At 44.5% G+C, this 16,404-nt stretch overlaps 1 protein-coding gene across 1 annotated transcript; it reads left to right on the top strand.

The window, feature by feature from the left end:
• Window positions 1–8,983: 8,983 nt before the first annotated feature.
• LOC135520533 (protein FAM161A-like) lies at window positions 8,984–15,219 on the top strand. Its single transcript, XM_064946157.1, has 7 exons — window positions 8,984–9,219; window positions 10,473–10,741; window positions 10,918–12,156; window positions 12,472–12,639; window positions 13,106–13,205; window positions 13,296–13,453; window positions 14,623–15,219. The coding sequence occupies exons 1-7, from the start codon at window positions 9,061–9,063 to the stop codon at window positions 15,065–15,067; spliced, it is 2,538 nt and encodes an 845-aa protein (XP_064802229.1). The 5' UTR covers window positions 8,984–9,060; the 3' UTR covers window positions 15,068–15,219.
• Window positions 15,220–16,404: the final 1,185 nt, after the last annotated feature.

Below are 16,404 nucleotides of genomic sequence, written 5' to 3'. Positions count from 1 at the left end.
CATCTTTAAATCTCAGGCTTGTGTCATGACACCAATGGAATGGTGTTAACGGCAACTTTCCCCATATACACTACTGTTCCAACGTTTGGGGTCACTTAGAAATGACATTGTTTGAAAGAAAAGCAAAAATTGTCCATTTTAAAATAACATCAAATTGATCAGAAATAGTGTAGTCATTGTTAATGTTGTAAATTACTTGTAGCTGGAAACAGCACGTAGATTAAATCAACTGGATAATATACAGTACGTAGATTAAATCAACTGGATAATATACAGTACGTAGATTAAATCAACTGGATAATATACAGTACGTAGATTAAATCAACTGGATAATATACAGTACGTAGATTAAATCAACTGGATAATATACAGTACGTAGATTAAATCAACTGGATAATATACAGTACGTAGATTAAAAGCAGAAGGAGCTTTTATTAGATCTAGGAAAAATGGCTTGAGGGAGAACAGAATTCATCCTATTTCTTTAGACTTGAAATGTCACTACAAATAACACTATCCATAATTTAAACATGTTATTACAGATGAGCACAAATGAATCACTAAATACTGTAGCAATTTTTGACAGGAAATTGTATAGCTCTCTCAGGAATCCACAGATGTTTTTTGACTCACTGAATAATGTTCACTATCAGTGATACAGAATCTAAACAGTGTGATGAACTCATAGTTATCGAGTCTATCAAACCTCTAAAGATCAATAAATCCCGAGGTATTGATGGAATTACAGCAAAATTGTACAAGTTATTTTCTGAACAAGTAGTTCCCTTCCTACCTGAAGTTTTTTTAGAGAGTATTAAAAACAATGTTCTCCCTCCTACAATGAGTCAGGGGTTAATAACACTAAGCATAAAAAATAAGTGCTGCATATCGATAACTGACGTCCAATTTGTCTTCTTAATAATGACTATAACATATTAGCCTTACTACTAATATAATTAAATAAGTCCTAGATGCAATCATTGATGAAACAGTCTGGCTTTATTAGGAACAGATATATTTCTAACAATATCAAACTAGTATTAGACATACTTGACTACTCAGACCTAATAACCGAGGAGAGCTTAATATTATTTTTTTTAGATTTTTATAAAGTATTTGACACAGTGGAGCATCACTTCTTCTTCCACTCCCTTGGGAAATTTGGCTTTAGGGATTTATTCTCTAAGGCTATTATTAAGACTCTCTATACTGTCACACCCTGATCTGTTTCATCTGTCTTGTGCTTGTCTCCACCCCCCTCCAGGTGTCGCCCATTTCCTCATTATCCATTTATGTGTTTTCTGTTTGTCTGTTGCCAGTTAGTCTTGTCAAGCCTACCAGCATTTTTCCTATACTCCTGTTTTCTCTATAGTCCCTGTTTTCTAGTTTTCCTGGTTTTGACCATTCTGCCTGCCCTGATCCTGATCCTACCTGCTGTTCTGTACCTTTGGACTCTGCTCTGGATTACTGACCTCTGCCTGCCCTTGACCTGTCGCTTGCTGTAATAAATTCTTGTTACTTCGACCTGTCTGCATCTGGGTCTGATAGTACGAACTGGCCATGACTGACCCATTAGACTCGGACCAACTCCGCAACGTCATCACCACCAAGGAGCAACCATTGGAAGACACGAGGAGTCACTTTGAAGTCTTATGGACGGATTCCAGACCTTGGCAGAACGCCATGACTGTGCCTTGAATACATGGCTGGAGCAATTACACAGATTATCTGTGAGGCAGCCTAACACAGCAACAGCCTTCCAGCCCCCCAATTACACTGCTATAAGCAGTGCGTCTCTCCAGGCCACCCCGGTTTCCCGAGAACCCCGCTTACCACCTCCGGTACGCTTGCTGGAGGAACCTGTTGGCCGTTTCTTTCCCAGTGTTCCCTCATCTTCAAGCTGCAGCCCTCGTCCTTCCCCTCAGACCTCTCGAAGATATCTCATAATGTCCAGGGGGGGACTCTCGCCTGGGCTATGGCAGTGTGGGAACAACAATCTGCCGTGTGTTTCAGCCTGGAGGAGTTCATGGCTTAGGTGAAAAAGGTTTTAGATTCTCCATTGTCCAGGAGAGATGCTGCTGGGAAGTTACTCCAGCTTTGCCAAGACTCTCGTAGTGTGGCAGACTATGAGGTATATTTACGCACGTTGGCTGCCGAGAGTGCCTGGAACCTGGAATCCCTGTTCGACACATTCCTTCATGGATAATCGGAGAAGGTTAAGGATGAGCTCGCAGCCCGGAAGGTGCCTATGGATCTCGATTCGCTCATTGCCTTGATCATCCGGATCGATGGGTTGCTACGGGAACGTAGGAGGGAGAGGAGGTCTGATTCTGCTCCCAATCATGCACCCAAGGATCCCACCAACTCTGCAGAGCTAGGCTGCCTCCATCCAAATGCTTATGCAAACTTAACACCCATAATCGTCTGTATTGCGGAACTGCCGGTCATTGTGTCTACCTGTACTTTCAAGAGACCAGCCTCCTCTGTAGGTACGAGTACTCTGATAGGCCTTACGGAGAATTTTTCTTCTCCCCTTGCTCGCATCCCTCTCCATGCCATCCAGCTGTGGGGCGACCAGTCTAAGTCTCTTCGGGTTCTCATTGACTCTGGGGCCGATGAGAGTTTCATGGACACCACCCTGGTGTCTGAGCTGGGCATCCCCACTCAGCCCCTCTCCAGTCTCAAGGACGTTACAGCACTGGATGGGCATTCTATAGGCAGGGTCACCCATAATACTACTCCTATCCACCTGCGTGTGTCTGGGAACCACACTGACAGTTTGTGCTCATCAAGTCTCCTCAGGTTCCTGTGGTATTGGGGTTTTCTTGGCTTCAGTGCCACAATCCCCTTATCAACTGGACTGCTGGTACTATCGTGGGCTGGAACCTGTTCTGCCGCGCCCATTGCTTGAAGTTGGAGCAGCCTGCCACGGAAGAAGCCTCAGACCTCTCCTCCATTCCTGCGGAGTACCAGGATCTCCATGAGGTTTTCAGCAAGGCCCGGCCCACTTCGCTTTCTCTGCATCTACCCTATGACTGCAGGATCAACCTTCTCCCGGGCACTACACCACCCCGGAGACGGCTGTATTCACTGTCGGGTCTGGAGACCAAGACTATGGAGACGTACTGAGGACTCCCTGGCTGCAGGGGGTATCTGTCTTTCTGCCTCCCCCGCCGGCGCAGGGTTCTTATTTGTGGAGAAGGTCAAAACCCTGTGCCTGTGCATCGACTACCGGGGCCTTAATGACATCACGGTTAAGAACTTCTACCTGCTACCACTCATTGCCTCTGCTTTCGAGCCGCTCCAGGGGGCCACTATCTCTTCTAAGTTAGACCTGCGGAATGCAGGCTCAAGAACACGTTCTCCATGTCTGACAAATAATCCAGCATCTCCTGGAGAACCAGCTGTTTGCCAAAGCTGAAAAAATGTGAGTTCCATCACTCCACCATCTCCTTCCTTAGATACATCTCTGCTGGAATGTGCAGATGCATCCGGGAAAGTTGAGAGCTGTGGTGGATTGGTCCCAACCCACGTCCAGAGTGCAGCTGCAATGTTTTTTTTAGGGTTTGCCAATTTCTATCACCATTTTATCCGGAGTTACAGCACCGCCATGGCTTCCCCCGTCAGCACTCACCTCTCCCAAGTTCCCATTCACGTGGTCCCCAGCTGTTGACCGGGCGTTCCAGGACCTTAAGCACTGCTTCATCACAGCTCCCATATTGATCCATCCGGACCCGTCCCGTCAGTTTGTGGTGGAGGTAGGTGTTACTATAATTTAATTATGCCAATTCATCAATTGAAAGCCCTTAATCTATTTTATGAGAATTTGTAAGATTTCTTGTTTGCATAAAATAGACGCAGACCAGTCTTTAAATAATAGGTAATAGAATTTATTATCGGAGCGCGCTGCCACTTAATCACGTGCAGCAGTTTATATACAGATCATGACGTCATTTCACTGCCTTAACAGAATCCCCTCCTCTCGACTGGGACACAGTAAGGTGAAAAGTTCATTCTAACTTACTAACACACTCCCAGATAACTTTTGACTCCTCAACATTATCAATCACCACTGAACTGACAGTTATAATGAACAGAAAACCTAGGAATGCACTCACTACCTTATCTAAAAACCCCAGAGCTAAGTTTCAGTTGGGTCAACCATAGGCTAACGACCTTATGTGTTTACACAGTCCACAACCCATTTGTTTCTGCCTAGTTGGAATGGTGTTCATTAACTTTTATTACTCCTTGTCCGTGTCACACAATCCCTTCTTATGAACTCATATTGTCAATCACTTATAAAACAAAGTATAAGTTTACCTAGTTACAATTCTATTTAAAATGGGGATATTGTTTATTCATTTATCCAAAATAAATTCAACAGTAGGCTTTTCGGATATCGGAGTGGGGTTCGTCCTGTCCCAGCATTCTGCCCTGGACTTTAAGCTGCGTCACCTTCTCCCATTGCCTTAACGCCACGGAAAGGGATTATGATGTGGGAAATCGAGGATTGGAGACACTGGTTAGAGGGGGTGGAACTTCACATTCATAGTGTTGATGGATCACAAGAACCTGGAATATCTCTGCACCGCCAAGGGTCTCAACTCCAAGGGTCTCAACTCCAGGCAAGCTCGATGGGCCCGGTTATTCCCCATGTTCAACTTCACCATCTCCTACCGCCCGGGGTCTAAGAATGTTAAGCCGGATGCGCTTTCACGCCTCTATTGCCCCGCTTCAACACCCTCTAAACCCGAGACCATACTTCCTACCACGTGCCTGGTGGCTACCCTCATCTGGGGGAATAGAGAACCATGTCTGTGGCGCAGGGTTCCCAGACGACTAACTGGATGTTCCAGATGCTGCCTGCTCCCTTGTCCTGGAATGGGCTCATTCCTCCAGGCTTGCCTGCCACCATGGCTCCTGTTGGACCCTGGCCTTTGTGCGACAACACTTTTGATGGCCCGCCATGGTTCCGGACGTCTCAGCGTTCGTCACTGCCTGCACTGTCTGTGCTCAGAACAAGAATCATCAGCAAGCTTCGGCTGGCCTCCTTCAACCTCTTCCTGTCCCTCATCGTCCCTGGTCGCATATATCCCTGGACTTCATCACTGGTCTCCCTCCGACTGATGGAAACACCACTATCCTAACGGTTGTGGACAGGTTTTCCAAAGCCGCCCATTTCATTCCCTTCCCCAAGCTACCTTCTGCCAAGGAGACGGCCCAGCTCATGGTGCAGCACGACTTCTGGATCCATGGACTTCCGAGGGACATGCTCTCTGACTGTGGTTCTCTTTTTCTTGTGTGTGTGGTTTGTTTTTTTTTTACCCCTTTTTCTCCCCAATTTCGTGGTATCCAATTGTTAGTAGCTACTATCTTATCTCATCGCTACATCTCCTGTACGGGCTCGGGAGAGAAGAAGGTTGAAAGTCATGCGTCCTCTGATACACAACCCAACCAAGCCTCACTGCTTCTTAAAACACAGCGCGCATCCAACCCGGAAGCCAGCCGCACCAATGTGTCGGAGCAAACACCGTGCAGCTGGCAATCTTGGTTAACGTGCACTGCGCCCGGCCCACCACAGGAGTTGCTGGTGCGCGATGAGACAACGATATCCCTACCGGCCAAACCCTCCCTCACCCAGACAACGCTAGGCCAAAGAGTGCGTCACCCCACCGACCTCCCGGTTGTGGCCGGTTACGACAGAGCCTGGGTGAGAACCCAGAGTCTCTGGTGGCACAGCTGGCGCTGCAGTACAGCGCCCTTAACCACTGTGCCACCCGGGAGGCCCCCCAACCGTGGTTCACATCCCAGTTCTGGAAGGTGTTCTGCACACTCATTGGATCGTCGGTCAGCATGTCCTCCGGGTTTCATTCCCCAAATTAACAGCCAGTTTGGAGCGTGCCAATCAGAACCTGGAGACGACTCTTCAGTGCCTCGTCTCGGCCAACCCCACCACCTGGAGCCAGCAACTCATGTGGGTGGAGTACATCCGGAACACCCTTCCCTGCTTGGCCACTGGGCTCTCACCTTTCGAGTGCTCCTTGGGTTATCAACCCCTGCTCTTCCCGAGGAAGAGGTCAACATACCCTCGGCCCAGATGTTTGTCCGCCGTCGGCGTACCTGGAAGAGAGCTCGGTCCGCTCTTCTCAAGACCACCTCCAGGTATCGTCTTGGGCAGAGGGTATGGCTGTCCACTCGGGATCTGCCCCTCCAGGGAGAGTCCCGCAAACGTTCCCCCCGTTTTATTGTCCCTTTCCCCATGTCCAAGGTCCTTAGCCCCTCTGCTGTTTGTCTTCTGTTGCCCCTCACCTTCCGTATACATCCCATGTTTCATGTATCAGGGATTAAACCTCTGTCTCCCCCCATCTCATCGATAGCCATCTGGCTTACACGGCGGGGCGTCTCCTGAGTGTTCAATCTCGGGGCAGTGGATTCCCGTATCTGCCTGCCCTGATCCTGCCTGCCGTTCTGTACCTTTCGGACTCTGCTCTGGATTACTGACCTCTGCCTGCCCTTGACCTGTCACTTGCCTGCCCCCTGTTGTAATAAACTCTTGTTACTTTGAACTGTCTGCATCTGGGTCTTATCCTGAGGTATGATATATACGAATGGTAACAGCTCTGTCAAACTGACACATGGCACCACGCCTACATTTTGAGTTAAAGAGAGGAATTAGGCAAGGTTGTCTATCTCACCGTATGTTTTTATCAATCACCCAAATACTTTAAATAATAGTCCTGTACAAGGTATTTCCATAGCTGATAAAGAAATTATTATAAGCCAGCTGGCTGACAATACAACACTTTTTCTGAAAGATGCTAGTCAGATTCCCATATCGATTCATGTGATAATCTTTTTCCAAAGCATCTGGTCTATGTCTTAATATTAATATATGTGAACTCATGGTGGTCAAAGATTGTGTGTCAACCTCATTATGGTATTCCAGTGGAAGAACTTACCTATTTAGGCATAACCATTACTAAATATCAGAAATCTTATCTTTAAATGGAAGAGACCTTCAGCCTTGGTTATTAGGAATCTCTGGACATGCTACGCTATCTTTATATCTTGAAGGTAAAATAAGCAAAGAGAGAGACCAGATGCTTTTGAACTTTCTGTGGAAACACTGTACCCATTACATTAGGAAAACTAATGAATACACATTTTCTGGACTTTACTACCCTAAATACTACTTTTAAGATCAATTGGATAAAACAATTCCTAAGAAGACCCACTATGTAGAACTTTAATACTCATGTCGTCTCTACTTTTGGTGGCCTTAAAAGTTCCAGTGACACTCTCTGCTTTTCATTGCAGGTTTTCTTGTCATGGTCCTTAATTTATAAGCATAGTTTTTCTCCACACAGATATTATATATGGAATAATCGGGACATATTGTATAAAAATACTTTGTTGTCTTTGGAATATTGGTTCCGAAATAATATCCTGAGCCAACTTGTACATGCAAAGTATTTTACTTTTTTTTTATTTTAACTTTTCTCCCCAATTTCGTGGTATCCAATTGTTGTAGTAGCTACTATCTTGTCTCATCGCTACAACTCCCGTACGGGCTCCGGAGAGACGAAGGTTGAAAGTCATGCGTCCTCCGATACACCAACCAGCCGCACTGCTTCTTAACACAGTTTACAATTAAAGCTTGTTGACTCAACAGTAGGAAAGATTTGTTTTTCTTTTAGTCCAATGGAGCTATATGAGCCTTGTTTCAACAGGATGTTGTATCTTGTATCAACAGGATATGCTGTACCTTATGTCATGCCTTACTGGAATGGTTTATTTGATAATATTGGTTGGGAAAAAGCAGTGGTTGTAAAGTACTTAAGTATACAAACTTTAAATCACTACTTAAGTAGTTATTTGGCGTATCTGTACTTTACTTGATTATATTTTTCACAACGTTTACTTTTACGTCACTACATTCTTAAATAAAATTCTGTACTTTTTACTCAATACATTTTCCCTGACACCCAAAAGTACTCGTTACATTTGAAATGCTTAGCAGGACAGGAAATGGTATAATTCACACACTGATCAAGAGAACATCCCTGGTCATTCCTACTGCCTCTGATCTGGCGGACTCACTAAACACATGCTTCGTTTGTAAAATTATATCTGAGTGTTTGAGCATGCAACTGGCTATCCTTAAAAAAAATTAAAATAAATGGTGCCTTCTGGTTTGCTTAATATAAGGAATTTGAAATTATTTATACTTTTACTCTTGCTACTTAAGTACATTTGAGCAATTACATATACTTTTGATACTCGAGTATATTTAAAACCAAATACTTCAAGACTTTTACTCCAGTACGATTTTACTGGGTGACTTTCACTTGAATCATTTTCTATTAAGGTATCTTTACTTTTACTCAAGTTTGACAATTTGGTACTTTTTCAACCGCTAGAGAAAAGTTTAGATATTGCCACACATATACCTACTTATTAACAAAATGAAGGAAGTTTCTTTTAAAATGATTCATACATATTATCCTGCCAACCACTATATGAAGAAGTAAAAAAAAATCGAATTAACCTTTTGTAATGACCACACAGAAGGAATCTGTGCCAAGACATCAGTAGATGTATAATTGAAAATTACATTTATGAAGATTTTACACTATTTTGGAGAGATGCACCTGCTTGGATTCTTTACCTACAATAGAAAATAAGTTGAAACTATTTTATGTAATTCATTTAATTATTCTTTTGGCCAAATTTTATATTCACAAATGTAAATTTTAAAAACAAAACACCACATTTTCATACCTTGCAAAAATAAATTTAACTATATGTTAAGAAAATGAAATACTATGCCAACAAGAAAGCTGTTAGGCTCAAAATACTAATAAATGTGCACCTTAACAGTTAAAAAAAAAAAAAAAATCTTACTTCCTGAAACAGCTAGTCATTTCCTTCACAACCACACGACGCGTCGATGTTGCTCTGGAGAGCACCTGCTGTTCTTTTGATAGCGTTTGCCAAGTAGTTGTAGCGTCTCTACTACATTAAACTTTGACAAGGAAAGCAAGAACAGGGGAAACAATGGCGAATGCCCATCGCGCCAACGTCCTGGTTACCTCCTGTTTGAAAACGCCGGTAGACCCACATACCAAGGCTCCGTTGGCGTTGTATGAAAGGCAGCGAGCCCTTCCATGTTCGCCAGCAGCTGGTCGTATTGACAATCGAGACTACGAAAAAGAGGTAAGATATCGGCAGATGAGTTTGATATTTGAAAGGTGAGCTAAGCAATCAAGACATATTCTGAAATGATTGGTTGAAATGCAGCATAAGGGTGGAAAGAGGATTGGAGCACCATCCAACACTTGGCGAGATGCCATTCATCCCACTAACCAATCCATCAACGTAAAAAGTTACCTCCAATCTTTATGTTGATCTGGAGAGGAATGGAATCAGTTGCCCATAGGATGGATATATATATAGTTCCTATGGGCAACTGATTCCTCATAAATCCATGTTGTTCTCAAATGTTACTACTGAGATTTGACTGTTTTCAGGTCAGCCTGCCTGTGTGAGAGAGGATTTCACCTGTATAACTTGTGACTGGCCTATTTTTGGCTTCCCTCGTTGACTAGCTTACGCTGACGTCATAGTGCCAGTAATCCTAAATGCTTAATTTCCTTTGGACAACATTATTTGAAATCCCATTTTATTTTTCCTCACAGGACAATGATCTTCCCTACATCTGGGCATCTCAAAAAATAAATAAATTAGAAAGTACGTTCATTTTTATCTGGCTTGTACTCTAACCAGTAGGATACTAGTTAGAATTGCTTATCCAAGCTTTAGACATATTTTCTTCATATTTTTAAATGTATGATTTGATCTCGTCCATTCATCACCCCTAGAAAAAAGATGGAGATGGTTGGGGGCCGAGCAGCTAGTGTGAAAGTTGAACACACTCCTTCCATTATCACCCACATTCTGTGCGTGACCATATGGATAGGTCATCCAAACCCACAGAGCTGGGGATAATGAGCTTAGGCCTCAAGTAGCCATCTCATATTATGTTCTACTCTACACACTTCATAACCATCCACAATATGTCCAGTCATCAGTACTACTCTTACATGATGACACACTTCCATACATTTGGCATATTAACACAAATGGGGCCACCCATTCAAGAAATATCTGAAAGTCATAGAAATACATGTGAAAGGCTCTTTCTTCCATGCAACCATAATCCTATCCAAGATACCCGTTGCTTGAATGACTTACTTAAGGGATAATGCCAGAGAAGCTGGTGTCTGGAGGATATATTGGCACCGGTGTTAGGTCCGAGACAAAGTCGATTTTACATTTGACCAATAATGTCCTTTGTAGGCTACTTTTATTATTTGTATGGAATGGATTCCAGACACATGCTCCACAATCCATGCACAGCGTAAATGTTTTTTGCTTCATTTCCCTCATGACTTTCTTTGACTTCTCAGCTGCAGTATGACGACTCGGGGTCTGAGTACGGTGATGGGGATGCCCCCGGGAAGGGCAGCCCCCTGATTATCAAAGACTACCGAGTGACAGGGGATCACATCGACTTGCGTGAGTTCTACTTCTCCAACGAGGAGTACTATCGTAAACTGGAGGAGCTGAAGAGGGCCCACCTTCGCACCATGGCCGAGCTAGAGGGCATGTACCGCAAGAAGCTGGAGCTCAAAAGCACACCACCCTCAGAAAATGTGCAGGGGACACAGGCACACAGGTGTGTTGTGGCTCTTGTTTGGAATTTGTTGTTTTTCTTGATTAACCATCAAGATGATAAGCTGAAGTTGGTAGGGTACATTATTTCTGCTCCTGGAGTGTACTGTACTCAGCGTCTACCATTTCTAACGTGTTAATTAATATTAGAAGGGTGTAAAATCTTTGTTCGCTCACCAGGTCGTACTTGAAGATCAGCCCCATGCCTGTGAGGCGTCTGAGGAAGGCCCACTCTGCTCTGGAGCTGAGGAGGGGCTCTGGGCTGTCGGACACATCTGACGAGGAAGGTACTGTCGACAACAATGTGGAGAAGGGTCTGCAGTCCTCCCCCAAAGAGCACATCAAGAACATGTGGCAGGACTTCAAGCTGTCGCCTCGCAAGTGTCACCTGTCCACATCCTCCCACCAGAGCCTCATTGGGGACAACAAGAACGGCATCAAGGGTAAGGACCGGAAGCAAGGGCGAAAAGTTGTCGAACACGAGCCTTGGAAACCCAAAGTGACCGTCCCCAAGCCGTTCCACATGACGCTGCGGGAGAACCAGAAGCACCAGAAAGGTGTCAAGACACGGTCAGAGATTGAGCTGGAGAACACGGCCCTACGGAAGCAGCTGGAGGAGCTGACAGAATGCCAGCACAAGTTCCGTGCCAGCTCCGTACCCGCCCACGTGCGCCTGCCCCTGTATGAGGAGCTCCAAGAACGCGACGAGGCACGGCGGGCCATGCGTGAGCGGGAGCAGCAGCGTCTGTGCTCCACCCAGCAGCCCTTCAGTTTCCTGGAGCGCGAACGTCTCAAGAGGGAGCAGAGAGAGGAGCAGCTCCGCAACCTCCAGCCAAACAGCAAGGAGAGAGTCCAACCATTTAGGGCCAAGCCCGTGCCCAAGGCAGTGTATGAGGCGGCGTCGGGCGAGCAACTGAAGGAGGAGCAGCTGTACCGCGCCATCAAGATGCAGATGAGGGCCCAGGAGTTGCTCCACAGCGCCTCCATGCCACCCAGCATGCTTGCACGCCACCTTAGCGAAAGGAAGTGGGCCAAGGATGAAGCCAGTGGGGACACCGCTGGATTTGAGGATGACAACAGTGCCTCTTACAGGCCTAAGATAAATACGGAGGTGCCCGACTTCGACGCCAGCTACAGGAGGTTCAAGAAGCAGCTGGAGAGCCGGCGCGACGTGAAACCTTTGACGACGTGCGAGCCGTTCCAGCTCCGGACGTCACAGATCCCCTCGCACCGCGAACGCATCCTGGCCGACATCGAGAAGGAGCAGATGAGTCCGCGGGCCAAGCGCTGGCCTTATATCAGCATACCTGGGCATGTCCGTTCACACAACTCTAGCCTCTGCTCCTCCCTCTCAGGGAGTCTGGAACAGCTGCCTGCCAAAGTCACCGATGCCAGCAAAAAACGGCAAGAGGCCGTAAGGTACTACCCACATAGAATAGCAAGGAGCGTCTCCTTTTTAGACGAGCTAGTGAACGCTTCAGAATTTAGTTGCTCTTTTTAGGAATAGTTATGCCTTGAAAGTTGAAACCCTTGTCTGTTGAATCCTGTGGACTTCCTATCCCTATGGACTTCCTATACACTCCCAGCTCCAAAACAACAAAATGCCCAACCTCTGACATTATTACCCCCCTAGTCCTACTTCTAGTGTCATTGGCCTTCATTATCCCTTTTGACAAAGTCCTTCCTCCACTTATGCCTTCCTGTCATCGATGACTTCCTTGTCTCCTTGAGTAGAAAGGTACTTGAGCAGAGAAAGAAGGCAGAGGAAGAGGAAGCGAGATGGAGTGAGAGGCAGAAGCAGAGAGAGAAGAAGCTTGCGAAGGTGGTATCGAAGCGCGCCCAGGCCAACGACACCCACGTGCCCCTCTCTCAGACCAACCAGTCCAAGCTAAAGCAGTTCAGGTACCCATAGAAACCCATAACATTACAATAATACTTGTAGCAACCAAGAAACTCATCCTACCTGAGACCGGTACTAACACCCACTCCACAGCCCGCCCCACATTTTCATATGGAAGTAGTGAATGGAATTGCAAACCTAAAGTGTTAATTTAACACTATTAAAAAGACTGAACCGAACATTGCCTCAATAGTCTCAATTGTGACTCTTTTTCTAGTATATTATATTGAAGAATATTGATGGATCTCTTCATTGTTTTTATAAGACATTAAAAACATACTAATGTGTGGATACCCTTTTGTTCCTTATCCCAATTTCAGTTTCAAGTAATTGTTTTGGAATGATTTCCATATCAGTAACAGTAAGCTGCGGTTGTAAAAGTGATGTTTTTGCTGAATAGGTCAGGGTTGAGGGTTATTTGAGGGTTGTGGGATCACAGGGGTGAGAGGTTGTCTGTGTTTCAAACAGAAAGCAGGACTTTCAGCGCAGGAAGGAGTACAAGGAGGAGATGAGGGAGATCCAGGAGAGAGTGAAGGGGAGGCCTCTGCTGTTGGAGCAGGTCGCACAGGTGAGCCTGAAACGCTCGAAATGTATGACTGACTATTTTACCCATCACTGGTCATGGTGTATACAATTTTTCACTTCTGTCTGTTGACAGATGAATGCCAAACATGCTGCAGAGAAGCACTACACAGACACCCTGCGAGGCTGTGGAGTGAGTGAGGACTTTCTCAGTGGCAAGGTGCCCAAGTCCCAGCGGCCAGGTGGCCAAGACTCTGCATGCAGGACCTCCTTCTCCAGTGACTCCAAACAAAGGTAGACTTCTGGCTCAATGACAGTGAATTATACATTTTGTAAACATACTTCATTAGTCAAAATCTCTACGAAGACAATACAGTATCACATTGCAAAAAAAACAACGTTTTAGGCCTACTTCATCACCTGTGCTGTGGTCTTAGATTTTGTATACAGTATTAGTCTCAGATGGTGATAGTGAATAGACATATAATACATAACATATTTAACACAGTGGTAAAGTTACTCATAATCAATAGAAATATTATTTCAAAGTAGTTGAGCCATGTGTAAGGGATAATCAATATGCGGGGGATATGCGTTCTGTGGAAAATAATGAAGGACATGGAAGGTGTAGATTATTTTACAGAGAATGCATAGAGCCCCGAGTTTGTTATCCCTTTTATACCATGGCTATAATGTACACATTTGCCGCTAGAAATGTGTTCATTTGCAGGTAGAAATGTGTTCAAAATACACTGAAATACCAAGCAAATGTACTACTACTGTAGCAGTAATTGCTTTGGTAACGAAACAAACATACTGCTAGTTTAGCTATCCAAACCATCAGTTTTAGCGCAGAATAACTGATGAATGTACGACCACTCAATATCGGTTGAATATGGTTGGTAAACGTCGGCAAAAAGGCGCAATTAAATTGTTGCCAGCAGTACAGTTACAGTCACCAACGATCTGGGTAACATGAAAACAGCCTAACCAACTCTGCTAGGGCAAGTAAAATGGTCTGAGTGAGTTGTTCTCTCATTTGTAGCTAGCAGTTAGCTAGCAGTGCTTGACTGCCGTTGTGAGGTCAGGACGCTCGGATCAACGCTTCTCCTTGGCCAGAGCGTCCACTGTGCGCTCTGAATTCCCTAAAGGGCAATCTGACAACGCTCCGAATTTACGGACGCCCAAAGCGCACTCTGGCACTCCAGATTGCATTTACGAACACACGCTTAGCTTGCTATTATAAAAGTCGAATTCAACAATGGCAATAATGTTTTCAGTTCGACTTGTGTTGCTTTCATAGGCCACTCAAACATATAACATTTAAGAATTAACGAAATATATATTGAATCCTAGCATTCTGAAATAATGCACGCTCTAGAATGCACTTAAAGCCAATCAGAAACGAGTATTCAACAATGCCATGGTATAAGAGTTTATATGTTTTTATTTTGTTTCCTCAGTGACAAGGATGAGACAGATACACCAGCTATTTACAACACGGTCTTCCAGGATGACTACCCAGACAATTATGAAGACAGCTTTGCTGACCAAGAACTGGAAGGAGAGCAGGAGGCTGAGAAAGATGAATTAAAGTCCATGAAAGAGGAGGATGAAGGCCATGACGAAGTAGGGCGGGAGAGGGAGGACATTGGGCGTTATTCAGATGATTGTGATTATTCAGATGACCATTACTCAGATGATGATGACCATTACTCAGATGCCAGTGAGCATTACTTGCCCCTGGACGATGAAAAGAATGAAGGGAGTGACATCATCAAAAGGCCCAAGAGTACAGAGAGCAGCCCAAGCTATAGAAGCGGCCAGTACAGCCGAAACAGTCAGAAGTCAGAGCGTGATAGGGAAAACACTGCAATAGCAGACAAGGAAAATGACGAGGATGACTGAAAAGTCAAAGGAGTGCATTTTCTCACACGTAGGCGGACTACATTGTGCGCAAACGTCTACAACACTGACACACAGTGGTAGAGATGCTTCTACTATAAAATAGGCTAAATGTATGGTAGGATATCTGTCTAAGTATGTGTGTGTATGTATATATGTATGTATGTGTATATATGTATGTGTGTGTGTGTGTATATATATATATATATATATATATGTGTGTGAATATACAATTGTTTAATTTCTTGTTTATTAAAAGAAAATGGCAAATACAATTTAGTGTGATACACAGACCAGAGTCAATTGTAGTAGTAGGTTATGGTTATGCAAATTGTCACATTGAACAGTAAAAGGTACTCTTTGTTTTGTGATATCCTACTATGCAGGAAATACAACACTATGACCACTTACTTTTGGATGTTTGTGATACATTTTCTTTAGACAATTATTTGTCAATGTTTTGTGACTAAATATGTGTAGCCGAACATTTGCAATATATTTCAGGATCATACTTTCATTTCATATATACATAACATTTGTATTTCATGTACATTATGGGATATTTATATTTCTGTACAAGTTGTCATAAAACAATTTGGAAATAAATCATCATCAAAGCACATTTTATTGGTCACATACACGTTTAGCAGATGTTATTGCGGGTGTAGTGAAATGCTTGTGTTTCTAGCTCCAACAGTGCAGTATCGAACAGTTCACAACAATACATACAACGATGTAAATAAAAGAAAAACCTAAGAGATGATGAGACAGCCTATAGGGAGGAAGTCAGAGTCCTGGCCGTGCGGTGCCAGGATGACAACCTCTCCCTCAACGTGATCAAGACAAAGGAGATGATTGTGGACTACAGGAAAAGGAGGACCAAGCACGCCCCCATTCTCATCAACGGGGCTGTAGTGGAGCAGGTTGAGCGCTTCAAGTTCCCTGGTGTCCACATCACCAACAAACTATCATGGTCCTCCAGACACACCAAGACAGTCGTGAAGAGGGCACGACAAAGCCTACCCCCCCCCCCCCCACCACTGGAGACTGAAAAGATATTTGACATGGGTCCTCAGCTCCTCAAAGTTCTATAGCTGCACCATTGAGAACATCCTGAACGGTTGCATCACTGCCTGGTATGGCAACTGCTCGGCCTCCAACCGTAAGGCACTACAGAGGGTAGTGCAAACGGCCCAGTACATCACTGGGGCCAAGCTTCCTCCCATCCAGGACCTCTATACCAGGCGGTGTCATATTAGGATGAGCAATTTCAGGGCATAGACTAAAAACAGTATATACAAATGAGATGAGTAAAGCCATATGAAAACATTTAAACATTA

This window comes from Oncorhynchus masou, chromosome 4 (genome assembly GCF_036934945.1).
Source record: "Oncorhynchus masou masou isolate Uvic2021 chromosome 4, UVic_Omas_1.1, whole genome shotgun sequence".
NCBI classification, from domain to species: domain Eukaryota; kingdom Metazoa; phylum Chordata; class Actinopteri; order Salmoniformes; family Salmonidae; genus Oncorhynchus; species Oncorhynchus masou.
The sequence above is the reverse complement of the archived record's forward strand: the minus strand, read 5'-3'. Positions and strand labels throughout refer to the sequence as shown.

Excerpts from the sequence above, each read along its gene's own strand:
- LOC135520533 (XM_064946157.1), top strand. The coding sequence starts at position 9,061 with ATGGCGAATGCCCATCGCGCCAACGTCCTGGTTACCTCCTGTTTGAAA. Across the intron at positions 12,157-12,471 it reads AAACGGCAAGAGGCCGTAAG|AAAGGTACTTGAGCAGAGAA; the intron begins GTACTACCCACA and ends CTCCTTGAGTAG. Across the intron at positions 13,206-13,295 it reads TGTTGGAGCAGGTCGCACAG|ATGAATGCCAAACATGCTGC; the intron begins GTGAGCCTGAAA and ends GTCTGTTGACAG.